Below are 17655 nucleotides of genomic sequence, written 5' to 3'. Positions count from 1 at the left end.
ACTGCGTGTCCTGGCCCCAGTGTTCGAAGGACACAAAGTGGATGCCCATCTTGATGTTAGAGAACATGTGGGTGACCTGAAAGCAGACATTGTTGTTCCACTGCTGGATGGGAACAGGCATAGCAGAGAATTTATGTAGGACAGTCTGGTTGGCATTTAGAAGTTGGACACGGAGTCAGTACATACAGCCACTGTCTTGTCAGGCTCCCCTCCTGAAGGAAGACACGAAGCAGGTCTGTGAGGGAGTCCCAGGCACCGTTGACCTGTTTACCTCCACCACCCAGCTGTTCCCACTGTGCTGCACCATCCATTTCCAGAGGCCTTCTGTTCTGAAGAAGAAAAATCTTGAGCTGAATTTACAGATGGTTTTACATCATATGCTGGTACCACCTGAAGATGGATATTTATGACACTGTAGCCACACTCAGGGGTGACCCAGAAGGGGAGTGGTGAAGGGAAATTCTCCTGATGAATGGAACTTTGAGCAATGCAATGGAACTTTTTGCTTGGAAAGAGATGGTTAGAGATGTAGATCCACTCTGACTCATGGCAGTAGCAGTTGTTGGGCTTATTCATTATGGACCTGGAAAGAACATAATTGGAAGTATGCGGAATAGGTATATAGATATGCTTCTCAGTGGATATCAGGTAATATTTGTGTTCATTGTGAATGCCCATCAAAGAGTAACCTCAACAGAGAAGGATCTCTGTAATCAAGTGGACAAGGTGTAACCTCTGGATTCTAGTCTCTTTCCCCAGCCACCTTTATCCTTGTTCAGTGGGCTCATGAAAATGATGTCAGGGTGGCAGGCTGGAGATTGTGTATATGCTTAGCAATATGGACTTCCATTCACCAAGACCAACCTGGCTGCCACTGCTGCTGAATGACCAGCTTGCCAGTTGGAGAGAGCTGACACTGAATCCCTGAGATAGCACCATTCCTCTGGTATTTCTTATCACTTACTTTTGACCAGTCAACTCATTTTATAGCAGGTGAAATGTGGCATTGGGCTCATGCTCATGGAATTATGATCTTACCATGTTCTCCACTACCTTGAAACAGCTGAATTGATACAACAGTGCAATGTTCTTTGAAAACTCACTTCACCAGCTGGTGGCAGTTCTTTGCAGTTCTGGGGTAATGTTCTCTAAGATGTGGTTCCAGTCTCAGAATCAGCCACCAGTGTGTGGTGGTATTTCTTTGGTAGCCAGAGGTTCATAGTTAGAGAATCAAGAGGTTGACATAAAGTGAATGAAGTCCTCTCACTATTACCCCTAGCAAAATTTTTGCTTCCTTTCTCAGAACTTGGGGGTATACTAGTTTAGAGTTCTTATTCCCAAAGAGAGGAATGCTTTTACTGGGAAAAGCAGTATTGGTCCTGTTGAACTAGAAGTTGAACACCTGGCCACTTCAGCTTTTTCATGCCAGTGAATTGATAGGCAAAGCAAAAGATTACTGGATTGGTTAGGGTGATTGAGCCTGACTCCCAAGTGGAAATTGAGTTGCTGCTACACAGTGAGGGTGAAGAGGACTATGTGAGGAATGCAGTAGATCATCTGGAGTGCCTCTTAGTACTTCCATGACCTATGATAAAAGTTAACAGAATATGAAAGCAATTGAATACAGGCAGGGCTGTTAATGGCAATGGTTTGAGTCACCAGCCAAGGAGCAACAACCAGATGAGATGATTGCTGAGGATAAATGGAATATGTAGTAGACTGTAGAAGAAAATTATAAATGCCAGCTATGACCTCATGATCAGTTACAGAATGAAAACTCTAGTATTTATGAATATTTGTTCTATCTATACCTTAATATTTGTGTATATATAGTCGATTCTTTTTCTCCTCTCTCCCCAGTTCTCCTGTATTTAACTTAAGGTGTGTTAGCCTAAGTTAATACTAGGTTATACTTACTTAATGCGAAGTTAAATACCAGGTTAATACTAGGTTCTTAGTTAATGCTAAGTTAAATACTAGGTTAAGTGGTTAACCTAGTATTTGAGTATTTAAGTTATAAGATATCAAAGGGGAAGTACAACGAAGCCAGCTACAAAAGGAATCAACATTACTCAAAGAGAAAGTAAACTTTGTATTCTCTTTTAGGAAGATAGCATCTTTTTGATTGTATGCGGATGGTTGTATTATGTTAGACTGAAGCATGTTTTTGCTATTGTCTTTATTTAGGATTTAAATACAGTGAAAGAGGTTGGTACACAAAGCATATTGATAGAGGGTACTGTGGTGGTTTGTGCTATGTCAATTTACTTAAGCTGGTTCTATAGTATGATTCCTTCCCTGTATGGTTGTGGGTTAGAATTGGCCAGAAGAGAATTTATGTAAACAGCATTCATTAACTTCTAAAGGTTTCTCTGGTTAGATGTATTAAGAGGCACAGAGGTGTTGGTGGGTTCCAGCTTGATCTTGGTCTCCTTTGTTCTGCATCTACCTCTTTTTCCTGGTTACTGACAGTTTGGTCAACAGTGGCTTCAGGCCCCTCACCCGATACGAGACCTACAGAAGCATAGCTTCCCAGATCTCCCCAGGAGCATTTCTTTTGCAGTCCCATTTCTGCAGCTGGGTGTGGTTAGCTTCTCAAATTGATGACTCTATGATCCTCCCACTTGCCTTGTGGACTATCTCAGCCTCCCCAACTATCCCTATAAATTGTATAACATAAAATTCTATAATTAATTTCTTTTTTTAAGTTTATTTATTTATTTTGAGAGAGAGAGAGAGAGAGAGCACGTGCGTGAGAGCGCACAAGCAGGGGAGGGGAAAAGAGAGAATCCCAAGCCAGCTCCATCCTGAACAGCATGAACTTGTGAGATCTTGACCCAAGCTGAAATCAAGAGTTGTATGTGTACCCAACTGAGCGACCCAAGGCACCCCTGTAATTAATTTCTTATTCTCTAAGTCTTAGTGGCCCTGCTTCCCAGTTTGAATCCTGTCTTAATACACACTACTTGTTGGTAAGTATCTATCACTTTTATTGACTACATGGCATTCTAGTATATGAATTTTTTTTTTATCACTTGTCATTGGCCATTTAGATTATTTCTATTTTTTCTTTTTTCACTGTTATAAACAAAGGTGGTGTGGACATCCTTGAACATATGGGTTTTTTGTTTTGGCATTTGACCTTGTTTTAAATTTCTTTTTTGTTTATTTTTGAGAGACAGAGCACGAGTTGGGGAAGGGCAGAGAGAGGGAGACGGGATCCAAAGTGGGCAGCAGAGACCTCAGTGTGGGGCCTGAACCCATGAACTGTGAGATCATGACCTGAGCTGAAGTCAAACAGTTAACTGACTAAGCCACACAGGAGCCTCATTGGCACTTGACCTTTTATTTCTTTTGGGTAAATTTCTGGAAGTGAAAAATATATGCATTTTATTTATATTTTTATTTTATTTTTAAATTAGGCTTCACGCCCAGTGAGGAGCCCAACGTAGGGCTTGAATTCACAACCCCGAGATTAAGACCTGAGTTGAGATCAAGAGTCTTGAGCCACCTAGGCGCCCCAAGAATATATGCATTTTAGAGAAATGTTATACTTGTCTAATTGCACCCTCTAGCAGTATGTGAAAGTACTTGCCCAGCCTACAGTCTTGATCATGATGGCTCTTTGAGTTTCTTTTTTTTTGTTTTTATTTAAATTTAAATTTTATTTAAATTCCAGTTAGCAGTTGGATGGGATTTTGCTTGGGATTCTCTCTCTCCTCTCTCTCTGCCCCTCCCCCATGCACCCTTGCTGTCTCTCTCTCAAAATTAATAAACATTGAAAACAATTCCAGAGGTTCCTGAGTGGCTCAGTCAGTTAAGCATTCGACTTTGGCTCAGGTCATGATCTCACGGTTTGTGAGTTAAAGCTTCGTGTTGGGCTCTTTGCTGACGGCTCGGGGCCTGGGGCCTGCTTCTGATTCTGTGTGTCTCTCTCTTCTCCTCCCCCACCTCCGCACTCTGTCTTTCTCTCAAAAATAAACATTAAAAAAAAATCTGGTTGGTTAACGTACAATGTAATCTTAGTTTCAGGTGTACAATATAGTGATTCAGCACTTCCATACAACACCCGGTGCTCATCACAAATTCACTCCTTAATCTCCATCACCTATTTAACCCATCCCCCCCACTCACCTCCCCTCTCATTTCAGTTCTTTTAAGAAGAAAGAAGATCATGTGAGAAGATAATTAGTTAACATGGAAGGAGTTAGTGGAAGGAGGCTAGTGTCTCAGACTAAGTATGAAATATATTCTGTCAATAATACTTAAACTAATTATGTGTAACTAATTCTGTGTTTAAATGTAGTTGCTCTTTTAGGGGCGCCTGGGTGGCTCAGTCGGCTAAGTGTCCCAACTTCAGCTCAGGTCATGATCTCACGGCTTGTGAGTTAAGCCCCATGTTGGGTTCTGTGCTGACAGCACAGAGCCTGGAGCCTGCTTCGGATTCTGTGTGTGTGTCTCTCTCTGTCCTTCCCTCGCTTGTGCTCTCTCTCTCTCGGTCTCTCAAAACTAAATAAATGTTAAAAAAAGTTTTTTTAAAATGTAGTTGCTTTTGGGGTGCCTGGGTGGCTCAGTCGGTTAAGCGTCTGACTTCAGCTCAGGTCACGATCTCGCGGTCCGTGAGTTCGAGCCCCGCGTCGGGCTCTGGGCTGATGGCTGAGAGCCTGGAGCCTGCTTCCGATTCTGTGTCTCCCTCTCTCTCTGCGCCTTCCCCCTTCATGCTTGTCTCTCTCTGTCTCAAAAATAAATAAACGTTAAAAAAAAAAAATTTAAAATGTAGTTGCTTTTTTGCAAGCTGGGTTTTTACAGGTTTTGCATTAAGTCTGTTTTTTAAAATACAAGTTTTGTAGTATATATAGGAATTAGTCTGGGATAAATGTCACTGACTTAGGCTGTAATTATGGCAAAACTTAAAATTTCAGAGTCTGAATATTTAGTTATTGGAAATGCCCTGGGGATATAAATTAACTTGTGAAGGTTTAAAAACAATCTTTTTTTTTTTTTTCCTCTAAGTTTGTTTATTTTGAGAGAAGGAGAGGGAGATAGTGCACCAGTGCATGTGGGAGAGAGGCAGAGAGAGAGGGAGGATAGAGAATCTTAAGCAGGTTCTATGCTCAGTGGGGAGCCCCATGTGGGGCTCGATCTCACGAACTGTGAGATCATGACCTGAGCCAAAATCAGAAGTCAAACTCTCAAATGATTAAGCCACCCAAGCGCCCCTAAAAATATATTCTATATTATTAGGGTTGAATTTTGAATTTTATATAGAGTATACTAGCTGTTGATTGCATTACCTCTTCTATTAAAGACGAGTGTGCCACAACTTTCATTCCTTGACCATCAGAACTGTGTGATAGGCACAGAGACTTCCTCTAGATTTTGCTGGAAGCTCATAGGTCTGTTAGCAGTTGCTTCAGTGGGAGGTGGTAGGAGGATCTGTGCTAAGGCTTACAGTAGCTTGATTTCAACCTGAATTGTTAGGCAAACAATTTGTTCTTTTTGCTGGATATTTGCCATAGCCTGGTAGAGTTTGTTTTATTTAGTTTTCACTTTTGTTAGAATGGGAACTGTGTTGGAGAAAATTATATCCTTTCAACGCTAGCTGGGTATTGAATATATGCATAACTTAATCCCCATGACTCCATGCTTACGAGGTTTGTTTGTCAGTGGTGAACCAACATTTAGTCCATGTGCTCTCTTTTTCCCGCTCATCCTTTCCACAAAAGGATTTATAAATGATTTATAATTTATAAATGATTATAAAATTTACTGGAAAGTTTCTTAGGTCTCAAACCAATCAAACCTTAGGTTGGCCTTCAGCAAAATAGATGTTTTGTTTTGTGTACTTTATGATATATAAAACTCATGTCTTAAGTTTTTCCTATTAGTATTACCATACTTGTGGTTTTTTTTTTTTGGAGGGCCCTTAGACCAAGAAGTGTTCCTTATATATTGTATTTGATCAGTTCTAAGAAACTTCCTCCTCACTCCCACATTTTAACCTTTTCTGAAATTGGGATGCATTTTACAGTTAAAAAGCTGGTAGAGCAGTAGTCATTGTCTGTACTTGTGTGAACTTGGTTGTTTTTGCTGGTGGTTTAACCAGTTTATTGAAACCTGTTAAATCATTAAGGACCATTTGAGGAAAGAGTAGAGTCCTGGGTTTTGCCTTAAGAAAGTTTTGGCAGGGGGGCAACAGCTTCTGGTAGGATTAAGATAGCACTAGTATCAAAATTTGCAGAATTAGTGTCAGCAGCTTGGAAGAAAATTCTGGAAATAATGGTAGAGCCTTATCTTAAAATATATTGTGTTACCCGCAGTGGGAAGTTCACAGCATCACCTATATAGTATTCTTTCCACTTTGCTTAATCAGAATATAGTTATAAGGAAATAATCAGACAAATCCAGTTTGTAGGACTTTCTTAAGACAACTGGTCTGGATTTTTTTGTTTTCAAGTTTGTTTGTTTGTTTATTTAGAGAGAGGGAGAGAGGGAATCCTGAGCAGGCTCTGCATTGTCAGCATGGAGCTGCATGCAGGGCTCAAACCTATGAACTGTGAGATCACGACTTGAGCCAAAGTCAAGAGTTGGATGCTTAACCTATTGAGCCACCCAGGCACTCCTGGATTTTTAAAATATCTATGTCTTTAACATGAAAAACGATCAGGGTCGAAGGGTTAAGGTTGTTTGAGTTTTAAGGAAACTAGATAGACATGACAGTAGTTGTAAAATCTGGTTAGATCTTGGATCATACAAAAGATAAGAGGTTTTTTTTGTTCTTGGGATTTGGATAACTTTGAACATGAATTTTCTAGCAGATTTTATTACTTTCTTTATGATTAAGAGAGACCATCTAAATCTGAAAAAGCATTTTCTATAAATATAAAATAATTCTTCTGAAGAAAGCACTCTGACACAATTTAATTGGCATTTTTTTTCTCAGTCATTAGATAAAAATGGTGCATCTAACACTATCTGGTTTGTTGGAATCATTGAAATAGAGTATTTTTTTATGTAGGTTTAGGTTATTTTTTAATGGATTTTCATGAAATTGCTTCCATTAACTAATTGGGAAAAACCTTATTTAAACCATTTAAAATATTCTGTGGGGAAAAATACAGACTTTGGAAAAGTTTCTGGGAGGTTTGGATTAGAAGAGAGTTAAAAGTTTTTAAAAGAAAAAAAGAAAAAGAGAAAAAGTTATTAAAAGAAATGACGTGATTACATTTCTAGAAAGGGGGGAGAAAAGGTATAGACACAAAAGCAAGATGGCAGAAAACTTTTGATGCACATGAGACCTCCTCTGTTTGTTACCTAATAAGCAGGTCATTAAGCCACTTGCAGTTAGGGCAGAGAGAAATTATTGCTTTTCAGAGAAAGCAAATTATTTTCAAGTCCTCTTGGCAGACTTTCAGGAAGGTTTCAAAGTGAGAAAGGGAATGTTTTAATTTCAAGTCATATTATTATTTTGAAATGTTATTTATAGCATTCTATAGCATATGTGCTTAGGTATATAGGCTCTGTTTTCCATATAAGATTTATTTTATTTAACATTATTATTATTTTTAATTTTTTTAACGTTTATTCATTTTTGAGAGAGACAATGTAAGCGGGGGAGGGGCAGTGATAGAGGGAGACACAGAATCTGAAGCAGGCTCCAGACTCTGAGCTGTCAGCACAGAGCCTGACACGGGGCTTAAACTCACAAACTGTGAGATCATGACCTGAGCTGAAGTGGGACGCTTAACTGACTGAGCCACCTAGGCACCCCTGTATAGTACATCTTTTAACGAAGTAGGGCCCTACCTCAGAATGGCACTTTTTTTTTTTTAATGTTTATTTATTTTGAGAGCATGAGCCAGGGGAGGGGCAGAGAGAGGGGGAGAGAGAATGAATCCCAAGCAGGCTCACCTCCCAGGACAGAGCCTGACATGGGGCTCGAACTCACAAACTGTGAGATAATGACCAGAGCTGAAATCAAGAGTCTGATGCTTACCTGACTGAGCCACCCAGGTGCCCCTAGAATGGTACTTAAAAAAAATTTTTTTTTAATGTTTATTTAATTGTGAGAGAGAGAGAGGGAGAACAAACCAGCAGGAAAGGGGCAGAGAGAGAAGGTGAGAGAGAGAATCCCAAGCAGGTTCTGCACCATCATTGTAGAGCCCAATACAGGGCTCAAACCCACAAACCAGGAGATCATGACCTGAACCAAAGTTAAGAGATGCTTAACCAACTGAGTTGCCCAGGTGCCCCTAGAATGGCACTTTGAACGTTAGCTTACAGGTTTGTATTTGGAACTTAATTGTACAGCTAATATGTTACTATGAAGAGTTGGAAGAAAATTATTAGTTTTATTAAAACTGTAAAATAAATATGTAATTAATAAATGAATGGTGCCTAGTGTGTGAAGTAAACAGATTTAAGGGCAGAGCTAGAACAAAATGACAGTATTGGTGTTTTGGTGCTTATTTCATATGATTAAACATGTCTATTTAATAGATACTTAATTTTTAAGATACTTTCTTTAAATTTTGTTTTTTTAATGTTTATTTTTGAGAGAGAGGGAGAGAGAGACAGAGCGCAAGCAGGGGAGGGGCAGAGAGAGGGGGAGACACAGAATTTGAAGCAGGCTCCAGGCTCTGAGCTGTTAGCACATAGCTTGACATGGGGCTTGAACCCGTGAACTGTGAGATCATGACCTGAGCCTAAGTCAGACACCTGACTGAGCCACCCAGGCTCCCCAATTTTTAAGATTCTTTCTAAGAAAAGAGTTCTGAGTTCATTTAAAAAATAAGTAAACATTAATTTTTCATGTTATTTCAGATATAAATTTTTGCGGGCATTATAAAACCATGTAAAATGTGAATTTATAAAACTAAATATGATACTGAAATTGAAGGGCAGGTATATGGGGTTATCATATTGTTCTTTCTACTTGTATGTATATTAACTATTACTCGGGAACAGTAGGAGGTATTCATAATTAACTGTACATGTTTTCCTCTGAATGCCTGCAACTACTAAATGATGCTATCTCTTGTTTGATCATTTAGAAGAAATTGGATTTGAATTTGTTTATTTCACAGGGCTCAATATGTTGATGCTCTGATTAAAATCAGCTTAATATTAGAGGATTTAAAACGAGGCAAGTAGGCAACAAACAGGCTACTGCCATAACCATGAAGCAGTTGCACATTTTTTTTTTTTTTTTTTGAAAAGATGCTCAGGAAGAATAGGCCATGGAGAAATGTCCACAGTACATCATTTAACGAAAAAGCAGGACTGAAGGGTATAATGTCAGATTTTACATTCTTGCATACAAACACATACTGAGAGACTTGAAAAAAAATACACTAAAATGTTAACATGGTCTATTTGAATGATGGGACCATGATACAGTTTTTCATTCATATTTTTCTCTCTTTTTTAGTATTTTTCTGATAAAAACAGGCAAAAATTCAAAAACTATATAGCATTTTTCATTTAGAGTGCATTTGTTTTAAGCATAGTCATGACAACGTTCTGTGCCTTTTAGGATCCAAGTATTTACTTGAGATAAAGAGAGGGAGAAAGATTTTTGTTGTGGTACTAGATGAAGGTTGAGAAAATGAGGGAGAGGAAATATGGTTAAAGGTAAACTTATGGATATGAGAGAGTTTGCTTATAGATGGTAATTTCCACTTTAGGGAGTGAAAAAAAGAAATTACTTTGCCTATGTGGTCACCTTGCGGGACGTACAGGTATAGATATCACTTGAAAATGTTCTTTGCTCCAACTAGCAGATCCTGACTCACTAAAGCTTGGTTTCCACAGGTAGACAAGGAAGGAAGAAGAGAGCTAGTTTTATGTATGGGCTGGTCATAAAATTCAGTTATCTAAGGAATTTCCTGTTTAGTTCTTAGCTACATTGTTTGAGTTTAGCTCTTTTAAGTAATTAACTTTTTCTTTTAAAGCTGAACATGTTTATTTCCATTTTAAGCAGACTTCATCAGTGGCATAAGACAGGGGTGGCAAAATGGGTTTCATATCACATGTCAACTTCTAGAGTGATTAGTTAAGAGTTTTTAGATTTTGCAGAGAAGACAGCTATATATAATTAACAATGTTTGTTTTAGTTCCTTGGAGAAATTCTGGCTGTTTGTCTTCTAGTTTATAATCCATTTTGTTTTGATACTTGGAATGTACTAAAGCTGTTGGTAGTGATGCAGTTAAAGTATAATAAAAGAACAGCAGGCTTGTAAACTTACAAGCCTGAAATAAGCAACAACAGCAATTCTGGTGCAGATTTTGCTTTTAAATTCAGTGGTCTATAGAGGAAATTAACTGACTTGACCTGTGTCTTCAATGAAGTCGTGGCAACCCACATGTAGGTATTGAGCACTTTAAAGTGTGGCTAGTTGGAAAAAATGAATTTTTAAATTTCCCTTAATTTTAATTATTTTAAATTTAAAGATGGAAGCAGTATAAAATAGTTTCCATTAAACACAACTCTGTTGTTTTGATAGGGACTACATTTTACTTTTAACAGTTGCATTGGAACGTGCATGAGAGGTTTCTCTGTGTAGGCCTGGAAGAAACACCCATTTCTGTTACCATTGCATTGCAATATTTAGTTTTATGACCATGCAATTAGGGAAGCTGGGAAATGAAGTATAATTATGTGCTCTGGAGGAAGGGAGGGTAGTGCAAAGCTAGTAGTCTCTCTGACTCTTGTGAAAGAAAAGTGTGCAACTTGTATACTGAAAACAAAACAAAAGGCAGATGAAACTCTAGAATTCAGTGGATAACTGAAAAGTATCATTCAAGATGAAATCTGCCTAGTTTTAAACATACTAAGAATTGAAAGTACTTCCTTAGATTCATAAAGGGCATATATCTTTATAAAGGTCAGTTGCCCCAAAAGCCAGTGCAATAGAGCAAAAAAAAGAAGATATACAGATTGGAAAGTAAGAAGTAAAATCACCTTTTGTGATTGTCTATGTACAGTAGCCTAAGAAATCTACAAAAAAGCAACCGCAGCAAATAAATGAAGTTAGCAATGTTGCAGGATTACAATACAAGGTCAATATTAAAAAATCAATTGTATTTCCATAAGCTTGCAATGAATAATTGGCAATTGAAATGATAAAAACAGTATCATTCATGATAGCATCAAAAAGTATGAAATACATGGTGTGCCTGGGTGGCTCAGTTGGTTCGGTGTCTGACTCTTGATTTTGACTCAGGTCATGATCTCACAGTTTGTGGGTTTGAGCCCCATGTTGGGCTCCACAGTGTGTGTGGAGCTTGTTTGGGATTCTCTCTCCCTCTCTCTGTGCCCCTCCCCAGCTTTCTCTCTCAAAATAAATAAACATTAAAAAAAATATATGAAGTACATAAGGATAAATTTAACAAAATGTTTGCAGTTAGTATACAAACACTTTAAATTCTCCCTGTGACTTTTTTTTTTTTAGAAGACCTATATAATAGGGGAGGGTTATTGTGTTTACAGCTGGAAGATGCAGTGTTGTTAAGATGGCAGTTTTCTCCAAGTTGATTTCTAGATTCGGTATAATCCCTGTCAAATTTTTAGTGGACTCTTTTGTGGAAATTGATAAAGTGATTCTAAAATTGACATGAAAGTGCAAAAGACTTAGGAATATCCAAAACATGGGGTGCCTGGGTGGTTCAGTTGGTTAAGCATCCGACTTCGGCTCAGGTCATGATCTCCCCGTTTGTGAGTTCGAGCCCCCGTCGGGCTCTGTGCTGATAGCTTGGAGCCTGGATCCTGCTTTGGATTCTTTGTCTCCTTCTTTCTCTGCCCCTCTCGTGCTCATGCTCTGTCTCTTCTGTCTCTCAATAATAAATAAATGTTAAAAAAATTTCCTAAAAAAAAGAAGTATCCACAACAGTCTTAAAAAAGGAAAACAGATGTGGGGGGACTTTAGTACCTGTCTTCTAGAGTTATTAAAATTATAGTAATCAATACAGTATAGTACTAGATGAGGATCAACAGGTATTACAGTGGAACCCAAAAGAGAGCCCAGAAGTAGACCCACATATATGTAGTTAGTTGATTTTTGAGTTAGTGCCAAGACAGTTCATTGAAGAAAAGGGTGATCTTTTCAACAAATGATGCTGGAGCAATTGGGATATCTATATATAAGAAAATGATTTTGATTATTACCCTAATTTACATCTCATGCAGAAAGTTAATATGAAATAGACCATAGCTCTATCAAATGTAAGGGCAAAAATTATAAAACTTCTTTCCTCCATTTCTGGAGGAAAATATGGGGAAAATCTCAGTGACCTTGGGGTTGGCAGAGATTTTTAAAAATAGGACATAAAAATCATGAAATATAAAAGAAAAAATTGGTAAATTAGGCTTCATCAAAAGAAAAATATTTTTTTTTCCTTTGAAAGACTATTAAAGTAATGAAAAGGCAGGCTACGTGTCTAGAAGAAATATTTGTAAAATATATCTGATAAAAGACTTGTATTCAGTATATATATTTTGCCACGCACACACATATATCTATATACATATGCAACTCAGTCATAATAAAAAACCAGTTAAAAGTGGCAAAGATTTGAACACTTTATCAAAGAAATGGATAGTATACAAGTATTTGGTAAGATGCTCATCATCGTGACTTAATAGGGAAGTTGAAATTAAAACCCCTAGTAAAATTAAAAAGACTGACCATACCAAGTGTTGTCAAGGATGTGGAGAAACTAGAACTCACATATATTGCTGGTGGGAATACGAAATAGTACTGCTACTTTGGAAAATAGCTTAGCAGTTTCTCATAATGTTAAACAGAAACTTCATTTACTGTGGACTTAGCCGTTCTACTCTTAGGTATTGCCTCGGTATTACCCAGGAGGAATGAAAACATGTCCACAACAAAGACTTGGACTCAAATATTTATAGCAGTTTATTCATAGTACCCCCAAACTAGAAACAAACCATCATCAGCTGATGAGTAAACACATCAAGGTAAATCTGTACAATGGAATACTGCTTAGCAGTAACAAGGATGCATTTCAAGAAGCCACACACAAAAGACTATATATACTTTTGATTCCATTTATATGAAACTCTAGAACAGGCAAAAACTCTAGAACAGGCAAAAACTGTGTACACATTTGTCAAAACACACTGAAGTGTATACTTAAAAATTTTGAATTGTATGCATTTCATATTTTAATAAAGCTGATGCAGGGGCGCGTGGGTGGCGCAGTCGGTTAAGCGTCCGACTTCAGCCAGGTCACGATCTCGCGGTCCGTGAGTTCGAGCCCCGCGTCGGGCTCTGGGCTGATGGCTCGGAGCCTGGAGCCTGTTTCCGATTCTGTGTCTCCCTCTCTCTCTGCCCCTCCCCCGTTCATGCTCTGTCTCTCTCTGTCCCAAAAATAAAAAAAGTTGAAAAAAAAATTAAAAAAAAAAAAATAAAGCTGATGCATTCCTCCCCTCCTAGGATGGTCCCTAACATCCTCCGAAACTGGGCAATGACCTTTTTAAAAAAATTTTTAGGGGCACCTGGCAGGCTCAATTTGTCCTTGAGGAACATGAGACTCTTGATCATGGGGTTGTGATTTCAAGCTCCATGTTAGACATAGAGATTACTTAAAAAAATTTAAAAATAAAAATTTTAATACTGTTACAAACTCATATTTAAGCATTTCATGTGTTTCATTCCATCGAAGTTATTATCTTCATTGATGTTTACATTGTATCATCTGTGGCCTGTGGCAGCTTATTCCACTTGATTCTTTTTTTTTTTTTCTCAATGTTTTTATTTATTTTTGAGACAGAGAGAGACAGAGCATGAGCAGGGGAGGGGCACAGAGAGAGGGAGACACAGAATCTGAAGCAGGCTCCAGGCTCTGAGCTGTCAGCACAGAGCCTGATGCAGGGCTTGAACTTATGGACTGTGAGATCATGACCTGAGCTGAAGTCGGATGCTTAACTGACTGAGCCACCGAGGCAACCCTATTCCACCTGATTTTTGAGTCCTTTTGGCATGACCCTAGAGCCTTGGTGGCTTTCACATGCCTTGCAATACACATAGTGCATCTTGTATATTTCATGTCCTAGACTTGTCGTTGGCTAAGAGTCTAGAGTCCTTGCAGTGGGAAGTGGTATTAGAGACCATAATCTGAGTAATAAGTAGTGTTCCGTGGCTGTTAGACAGTTATTTTTAGGCATTTTCTTATCCACCCCCACCTTTATTTAGGTATAATTGACATATAAAATTGTAATATATTTAAAGTGTATATCATGATAGTTTGATGTACATATGCATTGAGGAGGATTCTTCATATCTAATGAACATATCTGTCACCTAACATATTTGTCTTTGTGTGTGTGTGTGTGTGTGTGTGTGTGTGTGTGTGAACATTTAAGTTCTACTTTCTTAGCAAATTTCAGTCATATAATACAGTGTTACCAACTATAGTCACCATGTTTTACAATTAGGCCATTTCTTTGGACAGAGGTAGGATATTGATGTGTGATATGATATGATAAAATAGAAATTCAGTTTGGACTGATGCTTTCAATTTAAATCCAGAACCTTGTTTGTTTGTTTTTTTTTAATTTTTTTTCTTAAACCTTGTTCTTCTTACATCAAGTCTTGTGAACCATGCCAAAATCTCACTTCTCAATGACATAAACATGTAATGACTTGCTTCATCTCACACTACACAAATAACAGTCTCAGATTAATAATTCCCAAACTATCATCAGCAATAAAATGATTGAAAACGGTTTCAGGGTTTCTTTTCTCTTTCAGTTATTTTTGTCTTAAGGATAAATCTCATTTTAAGAATGATTGGGGCACTTGGGTGGCTCAGTCAGTTAAGCATGTGACTCTTGATTTGAGCTTAGGTCATGATCTCACAGTTTGTGAGTTAGTCTTTTACAGATAGTGCCAATATGAATAACTGTATAATATATTTTTGCCAGTGATTCTTTGAGATGGATTCCTAAAATGAGATTACTGGGGTAGAAAAAAGAAAATTGATATGTAATTTTGCTCTGTATCAGAATCTTTCTGCACAACTTTGCAGAGTACCTTGTCAGACCTTTGGATGTTCGACAGATGAGTAGGTGAGAAATAGTATATCACATTGGTTTGCATTTGCATTACTTTTTTATAGTGAATGCAGTTGAATGTCTTTTCAAATGGTTAAAAGTGGTTATATTGCCTTTTTGGTGAACTGTTAGATTTGTTTTTTAAATTGATTCTTGGCCTTTTTATAATATTTAGAGTATATATTAATGATATTTATGCTTTGTTTGTGATCTAAGTTGCTGCCCCCACCTTACTACAAAGAGTTTATCACCACTTGTCTTTGAACTTAGCTCTGTGAACTTTGTCTCTGAACTTTTCTCACCACCAGACTCTGAGTTATGTACAGGAGTTTGGGAAGAACAGGTGGGTAAAGGATTGTGTTATAAGATTCACAGTGGTTTTTGTGGAGAGAAGAGACATGGTCATAATGGATAACAGGGAGGTTGGAATTCTGATGTTGGTTAATGGATTTAGTTTGTATCATTGTTGGTAGGTGTTTGGATTTTTTTTTAACATTTATTTTTTGGTTTTTTTTTTTCAATATATGAAATTTGTTGTCAAATTGGTTTCCATACATCACCCAGTGCTCATCCCAAAATGTTAACATTTGTTAAGTAGAGACCCTGGTTGGTGAGCTAAGGTTCAACAAAGGACTGCAAGGGAAAGTGAAAGAGTAGTTTATTATTCACAAGTCCTGGGGGTACACAGTATGATGCCTCCAGGAGACACAGGGAGAAGTTCAGTGCAGGGTATATACAGCGAGTGAGCAGCAGGACTTGAGGCACATCCCTTTATTAGGGTCCTCGGCAGAATGCATTGGGGTTTCCAGGCTAAGTCTGGATTGGTTAATTAAAACCCAAAACAGCAGGATTTTGATAAGTTCCGAGGCGGTCTTATCGAAGGGCACAAAGGGGGAAGAAGTGGGAGACAGGAGAGATTGTTTCTCCCAAGGTGGGTTTGGGGAATTATATCAGGAACTTAAATTTACTTGTGACCCTGAGGGCTGTTGTCTGGGGCATCCACTTGTGGAGGAGCTAGTGTCAATTCAAGGCCTCTCTAGGCCACTTTAGCCACACAAAATGGATGCTGAGGCAACACTCATTATTCTAGTTTAGCCAAACTGTCAACAGTGAGTTGGGAGCTTGGGGCTGGCAGAAGGTTCTGAAGATGTAATGTGATAAATTGGTGGTTGAGGGGCTGTAATGTGTACCTCTGATGACAGTCACTTGGTGACTCCTTAAAAAAAATTTTTTTTAATGTTTATTTTTGAGAGTGTGTGCACGTGAGTGGGGTTGAGGGCAGAGAGGAGAGAGGGAGACAGAGGATCCAAAGCGGGCTCCACGCTGACAGCAGCGAGCCCAAAGTGCGGCTCAAATTCGGACCCTGCCTTGAGCAGAAGTTGGATGCTTAACCGACTGTGCCACCCAGGTGCCTCAGTGGATTGGCTGCTTAGGAGACAGTGGGTCCCACCTGACAGGGATTTCTGCCATGGCCTTGCCAGTGTTCTGCAACTATCATCAGACTGCTCTGATAAGTTTTTTGATTCAATTGAGCCTTTCTATTAAAAAATATAATTATAACTCTCTTTTTCTATAGCATATATGTTTAATGAATATTAACCTTAAATAAGTATCGATTGTTTTTGTTCTTATTTTCAGGCTGCAGATAAGAGAAAAGCTTTAGAAGAGACCAAAGCCTACACAACCCAATCCCTAGCTAGTGTTGCTTATCAAATAAATGCATTGGCCAACAATGTACTCCAGTTGCTGGATATCCAAGCCTCTCAGCTTCGGAGAATGGAGTCTTCCATCAATCATATCTCACAGGTAAGAACTTAAAAAAGGCTTTAAATTCACATTTAATCAGCTGGCAGAATAGAAGCAGCATAGTCAAAGAAGTAGATAGCCTGGAAATGCGAATTCCTTACTTATCTTACTAACTGTAGTTATTATCACTTCTGGCTTCAGCTTTGAATTCAGTAAACCCACTTTTTTTTTGTGATAACATATATATAATATAAAATTTACCATTTTGACCATTTTTTAGTGTAGAGTTCAGTGGCATTAAGTATATTCACATTGTTGTGTGACCATTGCCAGTTAACCTACTGTAAAAGCCTTTTTTTTGAAGGAAAATAAATTGTACATAATTAAAGCATACAATTTTATGAATTTTTGTATACGTATTACCCAAGAGACCATCAACACATTCAAGGTAATGAACGCCTCCCACCCCCTTTTTTTCATACTTCTTTGTTATCCCACCTTTCTGTCCCTTGTCCTCAGGCTTTCTGTCACTGTGGATTAGTTTACATTTTCTAGAATTTTATATAAATGGAATTATATGATACATATTGTTTTTTTGTCTGGAGTCGTTCAGCATAATTATTTTGAGATTCATCCATGTTGTATGTAAAAATAGTTCACTTCTTTTTTATTGCTGGGTACTGCTTCATTGTTTCACATTTTGTTTATCCATTCACATGTTGATTAACATCTGGATTGTTTTTGGGTTTGCCTGTTACAAGTAAAACTTTTGTGAACATTTGTGTACAAGTCTTTATATGGCCATATATTTTTATTTCTTTTGAGTAAAT

General features: G+C 38.0%; 1 protein-coding gene across 16 annotated transcripts in view; it reads left to right on the top strand.

Annotated features, from left to right (window-relative positions):
• Positions 1-17655, top strand: part of ABI1 (abl interactor 1) — a 142791-nt gene that overhangs the window by 50461 nt on the left and 74675 nt on the right. For all 16 annotated transcript variants that reach the window (XM_027073680.2, XM_015070624.3, XM_027073679.2 and 13 more), the window contains exon 2: positions 16718-16885. In XM_027073680.2, coding sequence (XP_026929481.1) covers positions 16718-16885 — 168 coding nt within the window. The remainder of the gene's footprint in view (positions 1-16717; positions 16886-17655) is intronic.

The sequence above is a fragment of the Acinonyx jubatus genome, chromosome B4 (genome assembly GCF_027475565.1).
Source record: "Acinonyx jubatus isolate Ajub_Pintada_27869175 chromosome B4, VMU_Ajub_asm_v1.0, whole genome shotgun sequence".
Classification (NCBI taxonomy): domain Eukaryota; kingdom Metazoa; phylum Chordata; class Mammalia; order Carnivora; family Felidae; genus Acinonyx; species Acinonyx jubatus.
Note: the sequence above shows the minus strand (reverse complement) of the source record. Positions and strands in the feature narration are given on the sequence as shown.